At 40.4% G+C, this 16,365-nt stretch overlaps 1 protein-coding gene across 5 annotated transcripts in view; it reads right to left on the reverse strand.

The window, feature by feature from the left end:
* Positions 1 to 16,365, reverse strand: part of NEO1 (neogenin 1) — a 215,473-nt gene that overhangs the window by 7,999 nt on the left and 191,109 nt on the right. For 3 of the 5 annotated variants that reach the window (XM_067305448.1, XM_067305445.1, XM_067305449.1), the window contains exons 20-26: positions 14,783 to 14,977; positions 13,966 to 13,998; positions 9,906 to 9,974; positions 8,853 to 9,000; positions 7,023 to 7,261; positions 6,182 to 6,274; positions 178 to 336 (exon numbers count right to left, since the gene is read on the reverse strand). In XM_067305448.1, the coding sequence (XP_067161549.1) occupies positions 178 to 336; positions 6,182 to 6,274; positions 7,023 to 7,261; positions 8,853 to 9,000; positions 9,906 to 9,974; positions 13,966 to 13,998; positions 14,783 to 14,977 (936 nt within the window). The remainder of the gene's footprint in view (positions 1 to 177; positions 337 to 6,181; positions 6,275 to 7,022; positions 7,262 to 8,852; positions 9,001 to 9,905; positions 9,975 to 13,965; positions 13,999 to 14,782; positions 14,978 to 16,365) is intronic. The other 2 variants (XM_067305447.1, XM_067305450.1) reach the window with 2 other exon arrangements.

Raw genomic sequence — 16,365 nt, forward strand, 5'->3', positions numbered from 1 at the left:
AGTCATAACCTTGGAAAGGAAGAAAAATAACTGTCGGGAGATTCCACGTTCCCTGGGAAAACACCACAATGGAGACTGACCAAGTTAAGCTCATGCGCGTCTTACAGGCTTCGATTTCTACACGTTTCACTCATTGTGCCATTACAATTAAATTCTACCTGATCATTTATATCTCACCTGTGGAATTGGCCCTGTCTGAATGGGACATGGATGTGCCAAGCGGCCACGGGTTGACCTGGTGATGGAGATAGCTGCGAGTTGGAGAAGCGAGGCTGCCGGAGTGGAAATGATGGTGAGGGTTATCGAGTGAATGGATGGGATGAGCACTAATCACAGCTGTGAATGAATATAAGACAGAAAAATGCTTAACATACAGACAAGCGTGCACACACACTGAAATGCACCATATCCCTCCCTTCTCCCACAAGGCCGCCGGACAGGGGAGCCAGCCCCTCGGCAGATTCGCAATGATACCAAGATAACATGCTTTATTACCAGTTTTCCCACTGTTTCAGGAGCAGTGTATTTAGCTCCCTCCATGCCAAGAAACAAAACCCACAAAAGAGGCAGAGCTCTTCATTTTTTCCCATGCAGAAAGTGCATCCCTCTTGGACATGTGTCTTCCAAGAGCTTTCTGTTACACTTGAGAATAATGAAGTTCTGTTCCCGTCAGAACTTCCATGTATTTCACACTGTGCTATAAATGCTGGACCTAATACAGGAGACATATGAGCTCGAATTCCAAAATCCTTTCAGGCTGTCATTGAATTTCTCAACACTGTAACCAAATGCAGCATCTCTGCTTAATTAAATACTGCAAGACAGATGATAAGCGTAGGGTAAGACACCAAAGGCTCTACTCAGTCCCCCTGTACAGAATTAGCAAAGCTCTCCTCCAATGCACTCAAACCAGAAGCCTCTCTTCTTTTTTTTTTTTCCCTTTCTTCTTTCACTGTCTTCTTTTTCCTGCTTTAGAATGTGAATTTTGTACTTAGCATAAATCATCCTTTGCCCTTGCCCTCTGGTGCTCATAGCAAAACAAGCTCCCACTGCTTCCCAGCTGGGAGGAGGAACACGCACAGAATTTAGTTCTTAGGGCAGACTCAAATACTGGATTGTTTCAAATGATCCAGAAGAAAGAGTCTCAACACAGAAAATGGGAGGGAAATGCTGAAGGTCAGTGCTACCACTAGCACCCTAAAGAAAAATAAGGTTGTAGCTGTTAAGTTTTTGAACCTTTTCTGAAATTTCCCCAGATGTGCTGCCTTTGAAAGTTGTTTTCTAAGAACGATACCCCAATCTGCCATTTTAAGTGGTGAGTCCAGTTAAGACTTCTTGCCTTGATGCATGCAGTTTGAACTCAGAGGTTGACTAATCAAATATGAATCCTCATTTCCTGAAAAACAGTCTGTCAGCAGAAGAGAGTACGTGAATTGATCAGTGGAGGCAATACACTTAATGGTTTTCAGCTATTGGGAATAACCAATTTCTCTCTCCCATTAAGCTACCTCAATGGAAAGCTAACCCCATTATCAAGCTCCCCAAAACGAAGAGGAACCAAACTCTAATACTGAGCAGTCAGGTCTGCACTGTACACCCTCGTCAGATAGCTCTCGAGGGAACGGTTACAGTGAAAAGTTGGATACTCTCACTAAGAGCTTCGAGCAAGATTAAAATGCCACTTTGTCTCCCAGGGAACCAGCAAATGGAGGAATAAACCACAAGAGCTTGGAGATCAGAAATCCTGGCAGAGACAACGGTCATCAGAGAAACCAGGAGCTGTCTCACATGTCAGCAAGGTAGGAGGCAGAACAGATTTTAAGGCATAAGATTTTATGGGTGTAAACATTTTAATTTCTTCAATTTGCAGAAACCACTGACCTACAGCTGTGTTTCAGCAATATTTTAATCATTATCCAATATAATGCATGTTAATACAAAAGATTGCCTATATTCTCCTGCAACCACAATCAAAATACACTGCGCTTTGTTATTAACTTGCTGGGTTATCAGGCCTAAATCACATATAGCCTTATGGGTCAAAAGTCAGCACATTATAACATTATACCACAGTATCCCATCTGTTATTTGAGAGGTAAAAAACTAGATTTGAAAGCTAAAGAGAGGGGAAAAAAAAACAGCAGGAAGATATCTGCAGCCACGGGCTTAAACATACTAAATGGTCCTGCCACCTGCATTGCTTGCGGAGAAAGGGACACATGCGCTGGAGTGTCACGTTTTCTGGGCAGCTTCTGCTCCAGTCATCTGCTGGACCAAGAAGGAGTTTGGGAATATTTATGGAGCAGGCAAATTTCAAATGGGTCTAGTAAATCCAGGCAACAGATACACCAGTTCAGGAATGAAACGTACCAAAGTTTTCTAAAAAACAGCAGGATTCTAAGTACTTTCTTGTACAAAAGTGCCTACGCTGTGATGGTCATGTTTTATTTACTCCCTCTTTGTTCTGAGCAGAGACATGGCTTTTTTTCCTCTTTAAAGAGGAAGACTATTTCTGGAATTTTGCAGCAGATATTAAACTAGTTTTTCTGCATTCTCTTGAGAAAAATCAAAACATGAGCTCAGAATGTCTCTGCAGGGTTATGGGCAATGCAACCCATGTAATTGCAATGCGAAAAAAGTATCTAAAAGCATTCCAGTAATGTTTCCACTTACTATAAAACAGAAACCTACACTTAGCAGCTCTCTTAGCTTTTGCTGAAAAGGATAAAAAGTCAAAGAACGTCACAGAAACAATCTCAAGCCCTAAGGCACCAGAAGACCTTACATATTCTTATTGACATTTAGTGCATCATGTTAACCTGTCACACCTAGCCAGCTATGTCGCAGTGTGTTCTTTTTTTTCTAGGCAAGGGAATCTAATAAAAAGGGAGAAAATAAATATGCTTTTCAAGCAAACACAGCAGGGTTGGTTTCTCACAAGGATGTCAAAGCTGGGTTTGGTGCTGCAAGGAAAAATCATAGCCACAACTATTTCTGCCAGCATAATCAGATCAGCCCGAAAACCATCGATAGGTGGAACGGGAATATGCGACTGCCACAGAAGTACTACCGCTATGTTTATGACCCGTGTCAGTCGCACATCTTTCCATCCTCTGCAGGACTGATCAGAAAAGCTGCTGAGTGTCCTTTTCACCAAATTAACTTAGCATAAGAGGCACTTTGCTACGCAATTTCTGTGCGGTATGCAGCATACTCAGCACACTCCAGCATTGGCTCCTATATGTGTTTATCTTATGCAGAAGGACTGAATCCCATTGGGAGAAAAAACACTTATAATATCAGAAGAGTGCAAAGGAAGGGTCATTGCAGTCTGAATTCATTAAGGGGTCACGCAAGTCTGAACTCCTGACATTGCAGCATCTGGCGCAGGACAGGAAAGTAGCAGAATCCAATAACTACGATGTCCCTTGTTAAGACACCTGTATTTGACAGCTGACAAAACTTTCAAGTCTCTAATCAGAGTAAAAATGAAGTTTCCTGCGCTCTTTCCTAATACATGTAGAACTGTAAGAAAACAAGGAACATCAGATTACTTACTTTAAAACCAAGGAAAAAAATGTTATTCTTGTAAAAAAGTTGTAAAACAAGCAAACGGCAGTAAAGTCACAAACTGAGCTAATCAGGTCATCAGGCTACTTGAAAAAGCACACGGAGGCCAAGAAAACCAAGCACTTACTTCAAGTAAATAAAGAAAGCAAAAAGGTAAAAAGTTGAAACAAAACGAACTGGCCCAAAATCACTCCACAGAACAGAAGAACACTCGCTTCTTGGCTGGAGTTGGTAATTACCTGGCTACGTGGTTGAACATGAACACGTGCTCATGGAAGTCTAAAGCTCGGACCAAATAAGCACTGTGTAATTCTGCCACACAGTTGTGTCAATGCAGGTTAACTTTTGTTCTTTTTGTGTCCTAAGTCAGGGCTTCAGTGTAGTTGTTCAGAGGTTTAGCAAAGTCCTTTCTCATCTCAGAGTCATCATTTGAAAACTAGGAGTATTGTTTAATTCTTAAAATATTCTATAATAATAATTAAAATGTTGCTACTGCCAGAACAAAACTTCCAACTTAGCACTTTTGCTCAATAATCGTTAATCGATAGGGTACGAAAAACACACAGACAAGGAATAACAAACCAGACATTCTCCACATTTGAAAGTTTGCTCTGCCAGGCTCACAAAACCTCATCCTCTATCAGTGATTCATCTGCTTAGCATTCCAATAAATCAGTGCAACAGACAAATTATGGAGCAAAACTACTGTAAGTATTGCAAGCTTTTGCTATCCTTTCCAAAAAATGAGCAGTGTTACTCCTTTGGAGCCATTTTTTCTGCTCAGTAAATAAGGCGTCTGGCTCAAAAATGTCTTGTTCTGAGACACGTGGTGATATATTGCCCCAGATTTCTTGCTCTCTCCTACTGGATGGACAGCTGAGTTGCTTCTGAAGCTGCTCCTGAGCCACTACAGTGTTTTATGTAAATCCATACTGATTTTGGTTTGCCTTACGATGGTGGGCTGCAAACTGCAGCCGGTCAAGGACTGCCTCACAAATAGCTCAGCTGTCCATGCAGTGGGGACAGCAGTTGTCTTGCATTTCTGTGTATGAGTAAGATCACTGTGCACATGGGTAAACACGGTCATTTAGAGCGAGCATGGCTTCTGTAAAAGGAAATCCTGCTTCACTAACCTGCCAAAGTTTCAAAACTGTGCCAGTAAAGATGGGAATTGGTGGATACAATACATCTGGATCTTCAAAAAGCATCTGACAAGGATGCATAGCAACATTTACTAAAAAAAACTAAGCTGATGTTGGAAGAAAAGCTCTTTTAAGGACTGAAAGCTGTTTAAAGGATAGGAAGCAAAGAGAAAGGCTTAATGATCAATTTTCAAGATGGAGAAGAGTCATCAGGAGATCTCCCAGGTATCACTGCTGGGACTAGTTTTAATCAATATCTTTCTCAATGACCTGCACATGGGAATGATCAAAAAAATCTTCAAGTTTGTAGATAACACTAAGATCTTTGGGTGTAGTCAAATGCTGTGTTGATGGCAAGGAGCTCCAGAAGGAGCTCACAAGACTAAACCAGTGGGCAAAAAGATGGCAGGTGAACTTTAGTATAGCTTCAATGTGCACTGAGGGAAAAATAATCCAAACTATACTTACATGATGCTGAACTCAGAGGTGGCAGTTACAACTGAGCAGAGAGTTCTTGGAGTCATGGTTGAAAGTCCTCTGATATCATTAGCTCAATATGCAATGGCAGCCAAAATGTAGTAAGTCATTCAGCAAGGAGAGTATTGAAAACAGGACAGAGGACATTTTTCCTGCTGTTTAAGACCTTGGCAGTGCATGCAGCTCTGGCCTCTCTGCATCTCAAGAAGGGATGTAGTGAAGTTAGAGAAGGTACTGAGAATGGCAACTAAAGTGATCAAGGGGACAGAGTCTGGGGAGGAGAAGGCTGAGGGTGGAGAAGAATCTCACTGAGATTTATCAACTCAGATAAGGCAGCAGATAAGGTGACCGCAGAATGCTCTTCACCACATCCTGAAGGACTAGAATGACGAGTCACTAGATGAAGGAGGTTGGTTAAAATCAGACTATAGAAAGGAGGACATTACACAGCAGGTAGTGAACTTCAGGAATTGCTGCCACGGCGGAGTAGAGGCAGACAGCACCAGCAAATTCAGAAAGGGGCTAGATGTGTTCGTGAACAACAGGTCAGTAAATGGATAACAGAAGTCTAGGCAGTGATGTACCCTCTACCATTCCTATTTAACAGCTGTAGCCACTGGGGGAGCACAAGGGGAACGGACTATAGAAGTGGCCTAGCTCATATGTTCTCCCTGAAAAGCACCTGCAGTTGCCGCTGCTGGAGACTGGGACAGACAGACTGTTGGTCTACATTCCTAACTCATCCCTGCTTCTGCAGCTCTCCTACTCCTCACTCAAATATAGCTATCCAGTTTTTCTTTGTAGTTTGATCTAAATCTGCAATCAGGATGAGGGATTCAGTATGTCTCCTTTGAACTGTTTCCACTGCAGATAGGACAGAAGTAACTAGAAGTAGGTAGGAAGACAGCGAGTGAAAGTGTGTGCCTGTGCATCAACATGGCTCGTTTGGGTGCTCCCGATTCCAAGCCAGGATAGATGAGCTGTAGACTTACGCTGAGGTGGCTGAGAATCAAAAGGCATCATCATCTTGGGCCTCATCCCCCTTCTTCCTGCCAGTGTGGACATGCTATCCTCTGACTCATGCCCTGAAGGAAGAATACTGAAGGTTATTTACTGTGGCAGCAAGACTTCTGTGATACCATATCAGGTGATTTCAATCCTCCTCTTACACTTAAGAGTACTTAAAGAGGGCTGTCTTGTTTGTAAGCAGTTCTTTGACTCACAATTGATAAAAACAGTTCTTTCATCTTTCTCCACTAGAAGGTGAAGAAGAGGAGGATAGTTAGCGTAAAGACTATTTGGCTCTGGAGAAACTCTCCAGGCCGCCAGGCAAACACAAACCTCTGGAAATGCAGCTCCGGGCAATGACTGGTAGCAGAAAGAGTCTGAATGAGATGTGCCAGATTAACAAGTTACTACCCACCAAGTGAAAAACTCACCCAAACCTCAGATATGCGCAGTAACTGGTTAAAGCACCATTAACTTGATTATGTGTTTGACCACTGAAATAATCTGTGACACACTTCTCTCAACAGGTTAACATGAGACTTGTTACCTGATCTTCTGATCATTTATTTATATATACTAATCATTATTTAGCAAGGGAAATTCATGATTTAACTCTTGCTTACTCAGTTATCTCGCTAAAATATATGATCCATCCTTTTCACAGACCCTGATGAACTAAGCACAAAACAAACACACTATTTAGAAAATAAGAACCAAAAAGTATTGCTGTAAGTGAATAACATGTCATGAAAGTGATTTTTGCCAGATACAGTAAAATGTATTTAATTTTAAACACTAGGATCAAAGCACTCGCTGATAGCTCACCTCTGTAGGAATTCCGCCTTTGATGGATATTGCTATCCATGGAATTGTCAACTGGGGTGATATCCTGGGAGTTGCGAGGGATTGGGGTATCTGTCATGATTGGATTGGGATCTGGAGATTTATCAATGGGTTTTAGCTCCAGTCTTTCATGATGGATCCAAAGGTCAGGAGGCTTGACGTCTTTGGAGTTTCCTTTGTACTTATGGGACCCATTCACTGATTTGCAGGCAGCCCGTTTCCTTGGAAAGGAAGACAAATGAAATGTTCTTAAACGTATGCTTCTTTTTACTTGTTGAAAAAGGCAAATTTTCACTGAGATTTCTTTCAGATCCTGTATCCAGCTGAGTGAAAGCTACCCACTGGGCAGGAAGCTTTGAATTTTCAATACAAGCACATTTGACATCTCAAAGCATAGCACTGCATATTCTGCAACTCTGATGCCATAATTTTGGTCTCAAATGCTACCACATGCTGCAGAACTGTGCTCTACAGTTTGAGGTTTCATTAACAAAAATTAAATTTCCAGTGCTTATGGTTATTAAGACAATATTCTAAACACGAAGTGTATGTAAACCATGCTGTGTGGTACTCCTGGGCTTACAAACATCCTCAAATAATAGCAGTAAGGAGGAGTGTGGAATTAGCCAGTTATCCCAACAGGATAGTTAAGTCTAAAGACTAATGTCAGGAATGTTCATTTTACCCAGGTCAGACACATCCAACTAATTTGCTTTTTCATCGTTGTAGAGCAGCATCAGCAGCAAACGAGAGAGAGTGTTTGTGAGGCAAACATTTGCCACAAAGGAATTTTAGAAAAGTAAAATACAGTGCTCCAACACTCCCCTCCGTACACACACGTCTCACTTTGGATTCTGGCAACCACGGAGGAAGGCGTTCCGTCTGGGTAGCACACTTGCTGGAAACGGCTAAGATATGAATAAATAAATTTTTGAAAATATCAGTGAACAGAGCCTCTCATGTAGGTGATACACAGCCAGACACGTTGGCCTCTGAATGGAAGCATCCCTGCTGTAGTCTTAATTCTGGTGTGTGAGGGGAGAATTCAGTTGTACACCTATATTTAGGATTTCAGAACACTTTTCTAAGGGGTCCAGCACCAGGTTCAGATTCCACTCCAGTAATCTATCTAAAATTAGATACTGTCATGCACAGCTTGGAAACCTGCATTGCACAATGAAATACAAGCTAAGAACGGGAGTGAGAACCTGCCTGAGCTGCTGAGTTCCCCCAGCTCGGCATAGAGGTATCAGCTCAACTTTGGAAACAGAACAGCCAGCTCTGCATGCTGCTCTGCCTGAATTAATTCTGCCTTTGCTTCTGTGGAGTAAAGGAAGCTGCATGATGAGAGATGTCAGCTCTTAGAGGACCATCTAAACTTCCAGCAAGATATTCACCAGAGAATGGTGTGATTACTCCAAACATCATGAGCTGATTTTTTAAAAAAAGAACGCAAAATAATCCCAGTATTTTAACAACAGTCTCTCTTCAGAGAGGGGCAAATGCAGATCTATATATTTTCCCGGTTTGCCTGTGAACTCTTATCTTGATTGTTTGTAAACTCTGAAGCACTGATTAGGAAAAGCAGAAAAACATCATCATCACATGGAAGATAACATGCATCAATACAGCTAAGTTATCTTCTCTGAACCCACATCACAGCACTGCATAACTAATATGTTCTCAGAACAGAATTTCTACAGCCCACAATACTCAAAATTAATAAGCTCTAAAGAATCATAAAGAAAAGATTAAATAATAGAATGAAATGAGAAAGGTAGGAGAGGGCAAAGTCCTGCCCAGGACTCTTACTTTTTCTGGTGAGAAGTAGTACGACGAGTGCAGAAGACAGCAACTATCACCACTATCACAATGGTGATCACTCCAACAGATACTATGATTACAAGAAGCATGTTGCTATCCAAGGGAGAAGTAGGACTTCCGTGGGGACTGTTACTGCCTGTAAGAGTTTGAGTAGGGAGAAAGGGAACATTTAACATATGGAGGTTAGTCCAAAAAGTTTCCCATCAAAGAATGCAAAAAGCAATCAACACTGGTCAAAGAATGGTAATATCATACAGATCAGCAGAAGGAAAAAGTTGGTTTATCCGATAGGATTTCAAGTGCTCACTTATTTTTTGCCATTAGGCAATTGTGTGTCTGTGCAATTGTTAAATCTATAAGGTGACTTATAGATTTATTTCCAACTGACAGTCTATAATAATTTATGTTTGCCCTACTCGAATAGTTATCATAAAAATACTCAAGAGGTTAGTGTCTGGGCAGAGTTAAGCTGGGACTTTGCTAGAACTGCAGCACAGCCGGCATTCCCTTGCACGCAATAATCACACGCATCTCTATCAGTATTCTGCAGTGGTCACTCTCCTTGGAAACAAAATTCACACATTTGATGTAATCTGATGAAATGATGATTCAACACATTTGATGTAGCAATAATGAGTGTTATCTCAGGACAAGGCTTCCACAACGCCCAGTGCTAAAAGGAAGAAGGAACTAACATGATTTTTTCCCTCCCTGATATGTTCTTGCCAAATTAATTTTACACTTGTGCACTGTAGCAGCCATTTTAAACTAAACTGGGAACATGTGCTATCAAGACTGAAATTTAAATGCACGTAACAGTATTTTCTCCATATACCCCACAGAGTAGGCAGGGACTCTAGGACAGGAGTGTGATGCAAGTTCTTGAGTGGGAACAGCTCTCAGCATACAAAGACAAGACTTACTGAAACAGGTGTAATCAGGGTTGTAAACAGTTCACTGTTCTAAGCGGAATATCACACCACTCGGTGTAACTCCAAAGGACACCGCATTTAATTGGAAAAGCTTTGTAACAACACTTACCACCAAGTGGTGGTTTGTAATCTGGCCCTAGGTCCACTGGGCGGCTTCCTTTTCCTGCGGATCCTGAAGCTGAAAAAGTCATACACGTAATAAGTATATATATATATATATCTCCATATATACACACATAAACATACACACTTTCATTTTTAAGGTATTTTTTTCAGAACGTCTGTCTGAACTGTTCTGAATGCAAGCGCTAAGCTACCCACTGAAACGCAGTCCTCTTTTTACTCTCGCAAGTATTTCCCCATTTATAAGTCAGGTCTAACGTAGGTCACTTGCTGCCACAGCGAGGCGCGTGAAGCCACAAGTTCAACTCCGGTGTCAAGACCTCCACTGACCTAGCAGAATGCTTCCAGCACAAAAAAAAAAAAAAATACCCCGAAGTCCTGGTTCTTTCACTTCCATGTTTTCAGTAAAATACGCTAACGCTAAATTACCACAAACACTAAAAATACTGAAGTAGGGAAAGCATACAGCAAGATGTATAGAACAACCTATGTCTGCTTTTAGGAATTCATAATACTTTGCACATTTTTACACTGCTGCATGCAAAAAGCCAAAACCACAAAAACATTGTTCCCAATACTAGTTTCACAATTAGAAACAAAGGGTTTTTTAGTTAAAAGTCCATGCTAAGAAGTAAAACAGCGGTTAAAGGATGTGTAACAAATGGGAATTTTGGAGTTAATATCACAGACTGTGAATTAGTAATTGTGAAATGAAGACAATTGATAAGAAGAGTGAAAAGTACCAACTAAATACCGATTAAATCCCAAGAAGGACCATAAGAAAGAATTTGTTACATGTTACAATAAGGAATTAGATGTAGTCTAAATAATGGAAATGATGTATTGCAGGACAAATCTATAATGAAATAGATATATTACACCTGCTAGTCTGGAGAGGACAACTGCACTGAGTTAAAACATGTTCTGTTTTTAAAGCACTGGACTAATAATTTTGCAGCAACAATGAAATAAATCAAACAATTTTAAATAGCATATATTTAATATACTTAGATCTGTATGACGAGATAACTTGCACCAAAGAGACTTGAAAAAAACTCGCTGAAAAATTCCACGAACCGTTGAAGCTAGCACTGAAGGCAGGCGGGAGCAGCAGAGGAGCTTTGCGAGGAAATGAACACAACTGACTGCATTTCAAAAGGACAAACAGGCAGCCCTGTGCGTGTTAGTGCAGCAGCCAGATCCTGAACCCAGGAACAAGTGCATGGAAAGGCCGATGGATAGGAGATGATAACACAGTTCCTGCCCAGCTATGCTGTTTTACTGAAAAGTTATTGCCAAACAAGCTTAACATCAGACTGCAAATTTTGTTGGTAAGGATGCAGACCTTCTTTATTTAGACTTCTATAAAACATTTTACCGAGCACTGTACAGTGCTTCATTAAAAATAGCACAATAAAAAAGCAATGTGGCACCTATTAACAAGATTAACAACTAATTAACTGATACAAATAAGAATTATAATTGCAGAATCATTATTCATAAGGGATATTTCTAACGAGGCGCCACAAAGACCTGTGCTTGGCCAAGTGTAATCCAGTATCTTTAATAACACTGTGAAAGAAAGCTGAAATAACTGCTATTAAAGTTAACAGAGGACAGAAAATAATTGAGTAGATAATAAGATATGAAAAGTCACCTGCACAGACCAACAGGGATCATGCGGTAAACATGGGTATAACGCACTGAGTCAGTGCAGTTTATCAGACGATCCGCACTCACTAGAACAGTGCATCTACTCACCCAGCCACCGGCAGGGCTTATACACCTCCCCTCACACATATGTATATGTGACAAAATATAAATCATATTTAGAGGATGAAGAAAATGCTGGAAGTCAGTGGGATAAAACACCATTTTGGAAAGCAGTGGTTTCTAAAGGGTCTTGAGATCCTTGTAGAGCTCAGGGACACCCGACACTGGCCCCGACTGCGTGGTGCCCATGGAGCAGCGAGCGCATGCTTCCAAAAAAGCAAAGTTAACTTCAACACACAAAGTCAGTTTGCAAAATACAGTGAGATTTAGGTTCCTAAATACCCGAGCAACCAGGGATCAACAGCTTAGCCTTTAAATGGGGGGAGCTCATTTCACATGTAACGCTACCTGAAAGACGACCTGACTGGTCCCTACGGTTCTTGCTGGTGTGAAGGCTGGAACTCACTGCCCTTCTTTGAAGCACCTAATCACGCCACCACAAGGCTCATAAACCTTGTCTCTTTTGCGCCACAAGGCGCTCTGAACATGCGTATGCACGTGCTCCGCCTTCTGTGTGCATACCAGCCTATTTTCCAGGGTCTTATGAGGGTTGTTACTGAGGTTTTCCATTTTCTTCTGCATCAAGGAACGGTTTAAGATAAAGTTTACTTGAAATTGTTTAATTTTTTAGTTCAGTTACCTCTGTGTTGCCCATGAGGTATCTGGCAGTTGGACAAAACATTTCATTTTGTGTTCTTTTCAAGACAGGTTTACCAGGATTAGATATCTTAACCTTTGCTTTTGTACTAGGTCTGTGCAAATCCCTGAAGCCCGACAGCACGAGCTGGTAACCTCTCCTAATAGAAGCTGGTACCTGCGCTACAGAACTGTGTTGAAGAACAACATACTTGGTACAGAAGGAAAAATATTAAAGCAGGCAAGGGAAAGACAGAGTCCCTAAGCAGGATGAAAGGCCAGCGAGTCAATCCCGCTGTAGTTTTGTTCTCTCCAGTCTCAAATAATTTGTCTACTACTTCCTGAAGGACACGCGTCTGCACTTCAACGATCTTGTCGCAGAGCAAGCTTTTCTGCTCTTCGGCTGGTGTTCTCCTTTGCTGCATTTAACCCATTGCAATGATTTATAGCCTCTGAGTGCTCTTATAGGTATCCTGAAACAAAACTCTCTTGACTTTGAGGTAAGCTTTTATGACTGATAAATTATACAGTTTTATAAACATTAATGCAATTGTTACTGGGAGAAAACGTTACTTTAGGATGATAATGTTGGGTGACAAGATTTAGTTATCTGCTGAAATGAGGTTAGAAGAACAGTGCAGAAGAGAAAACAGCGACTTTTAAATAAAATACAGATTTTCATCTTTCCCTGTTCTGCTCCACTTGCAACAGAGAGCTAATGATGCTGTGGCAAGCCTCTGCTTCCCCACCGGTGATCCTGAATCTCACCTAGTATCTCTGTTATGGAAGCCTGGATACGAATTTGCTCCATAACAGCCTAAGATCAACGGTATTTGGTACAGAGGTAGCAAACCCAAAGGTAAAAGCATAGTTAATAAATTACTCCTAAGTAATGGGTTCAAAAGCAAGTTAAAATATCCCATTCTCAATCCCTTCAGGATCTATTTAATTGTATGTCTAAGATGCTTGCCAATGTCCTTTTGAACTCCTCCCTTCAGACTAATTCTTCTGCTTTTTATTGGGCTTGTAGCTTATTTGGAAGAAAGCAAAAATACCTCTGGGACATTCACCATATAATCCGATGTAGTAAACTCAAAGCTACCATTTTTCAAGTTAGCACTTTAAAACCTTAAGGCTTTTAGCAGCTAATGTTGTCTTCAGGAAAGAGTGGAGTCTAAATGAGCTGACAAGCAGAATCTTGCTTGCAAAAAAGCTGTCTAGAGTAGTGATATTTTCCTTTATTATAAAAATAATTATAGATAGAGACCTCACAAAACAGCACTTATGCTAATTAAATAACTGTTTGATCTTCCACCTCTGTATACTGAGATCTCGCATCCAGTGGTCAGAGGCTGGCTGGAATATCACTTAATCCAAATTCATTTTGACAGAATGATTCAGCTCTGGCACAACTTGCTTTGTCCCTTCATGTGACATCTGACTACAGAGATCACTTTATATTCCTAACACCCCAACCACAAATAGACCTTCCACTATAAAAAGCACAACAGGAACTTGCTCATTTACATTTAGAGCAACAGCTACTCATTTCGTTTTGGAAATGCAACAGTGCATGGAAAGGAAAAATAAAACATGAAAAAGATGGAATAAAAGAGAAAGCACGGCTATTCATTTACCTTGATCATTAGGCATTTTATCTGAGGATTCAGCTACTGGGACAAGCACAGGGAAGGAAAAAACAAGAGAAAGATCACAAGGCTTGAAGGAGTGACAGACAGAATTTGAAGCTTCACGTAATATAAACAAACTTAGTTAAGAGTTAAGATCTCATTTTTAACCACAAATACTCACATGGAAAAAATATGGTTAGAAAATCTACTCATAACATTTCTGAGGTTATTTTTCACCTCCCCTTAGAGTACGTTTACCTCTGACTCCCTCCCACAATAAGGGTTTTTCATCTCCTTTCCGGAGTATGAGATTTTTCAAGTATCATCCCTTCTTAATATTTCACCAGTTACCCATCACCAAGCACGTCTTGATTAAGGAGCCTGTTGCGTCACACTAGTTCACATTATATCGTCCAAGTCATTAGAGTGCCATTGTTCGCCAGCTAACAACTCTAGATCCTGCTGTTTGGTACCATTTCATCATGGGCAGATGCCACACGCAACCTAGAATCTTCAAGCAACTAGAAACTAGTTTTCTAAAAAGCACATTTAGGATATGGACCCTCAGCATTCGTAATTTGTTCACCTAATGGCCTACCAATAGTTTTGAAACAACACATCTAAGCAAACAGCTGAGAAATATTTGCATATGTATTAACTACATGCAAGAGCAACCCAAGAGGAAATTTTCTTCTAATCAAACTCTATCTTCTTCCTGTCTTTTCCAGTTTAAATAGAAAAAGCAAGCTATTGGTGTTTTATCCCTATATAGCTTTCATCAGAAAATGATGGAGAATGTATTTACGTGTTCCTGATACTTTACCTTTTGGGGTTCTGAACTGAACTGCCTCAGACATGGGCCCCATGCCCTTGGAGTTGCGAGCCTGAATTTTGAAATAATAGGGTGTATCAAGGGTTAATTCTTGTATCTGATGGGTCAGTCTGTTTCCCACGACAGGTTCAATAACCCAGTCATGTATTTCAGCATTCACATCTGTACTGTAGTAAATGATGTATCCTATTCAAAGGAACAAAAAAAAGAAGAACCGTTATGCATAAAAGAGCAGAACATTCATAAGATCTAACAGCAAAAGTTCTATCAACTCTTAATGATATTTGCACAGCTAAATGATCACGAGTTTTCTGAAAGTGTATTCTTACTTTTTCAAAGACTAAGAATGCGTTCAGGTATTAGACAGCTTTCCCATCCCAAATTTTAAGCCATTCAAAAGAATATGTTGAGAGGAAAAAAAAGCCATTTGAAATACCAAAACTATTTTCAACCACTGTTCATCCAAGTATGGAGAAATCCTCGTCTCCATCTCTTTACCTGATCATAGTCCAAATAACATAAAAAACATAGAGCTACTATTATAAACACATCTCCAAAGTATTAATGCTTAGAGAAAATTGATAACCTTAAAACAAAGAAACATTCTCATGCACAGCTTTTTAAAAATTATTTTATATTATAAAATAATTAAAGTTTATTGGTTTTCAGTTTACTAACAAATAAAACTATAAAGAGAACTGAAGCAATCTTGCATAGCACAGAAATAAGATATAAGAGTATATGATCTTTTATTGTATATACTGCACATACGAAGCAAGATGAAGTCAAAGCTCTGTGACTTTTTGTTATTTAAGGAGCAGCACAGGACCCTGGCATAAAATAAACACTCATTTGCACAAATACAGTGCTAGGTCATCAGCCTGATGCATCTTGGTGAGGAAATACTAATAAGGGAGGGGATGCACGTTCGGCAGAGCGCCCTCCACTTCTTTAAAGCAACTGAAAGCACCTGGAGCCCAGCTCAGCCCGGTCCAGGGCTTCCCGTCCATCCTACCCACATCAAAAGCAGATTAAAACTGAAAAGATGAGTAATCTAAAGGCGTGCTATCTAGTGCATGGAATTACATCACCACACAGCTTTTCTGGCATTAAATGCATAGAATGGACAGGGCTGATTTAATAATTACTCCAGGTTTTGGGTTTCTCCACCAGAGGGCACTCGGTTCACATGTGCCCGAAAATTCGCGACGGCACCCTTGGCAAATTGAATTCTGAGGTTTGGTGGATTCAGGCAGACTGGGAGCAAAACAAGCTACAAAAAAAAATTATTATTTTTTTTTCTTTTAGAAAACATTCAGCTGTTTTTGCTTATGCAAAAACTAATGAATACTACACATTTCCACTCAACATGTATGAATAAAGGTAAGGCTTTCCTTCTTGGTATAGAAATTGCAAGGAGATTTTTTACCTGGAAAATTACCTTTTCATGGTAATTTTGCTAATGACATTGTATAACTAAATGCTGACCTCTTTTTTCCCCCGCATTCACACTTGATATGAGATAATAAAGGTGACAGGCTCATCTTTTTAAGAGCATACACAACCTGGGGATA

This window comes from Apteryx mantelli, chromosome 15, assembly GCF_036417845.1.
Source record: "Apteryx mantelli isolate bAptMan1 chromosome 15, bAptMan1.hap1, whole genome shotgun sequence".
Taxonomy (NCBI): domain Eukaryota; kingdom Metazoa; phylum Chordata; class Aves; order Apterygiformes; family Apterygidae; genus Apteryx; species Apteryx mantelli.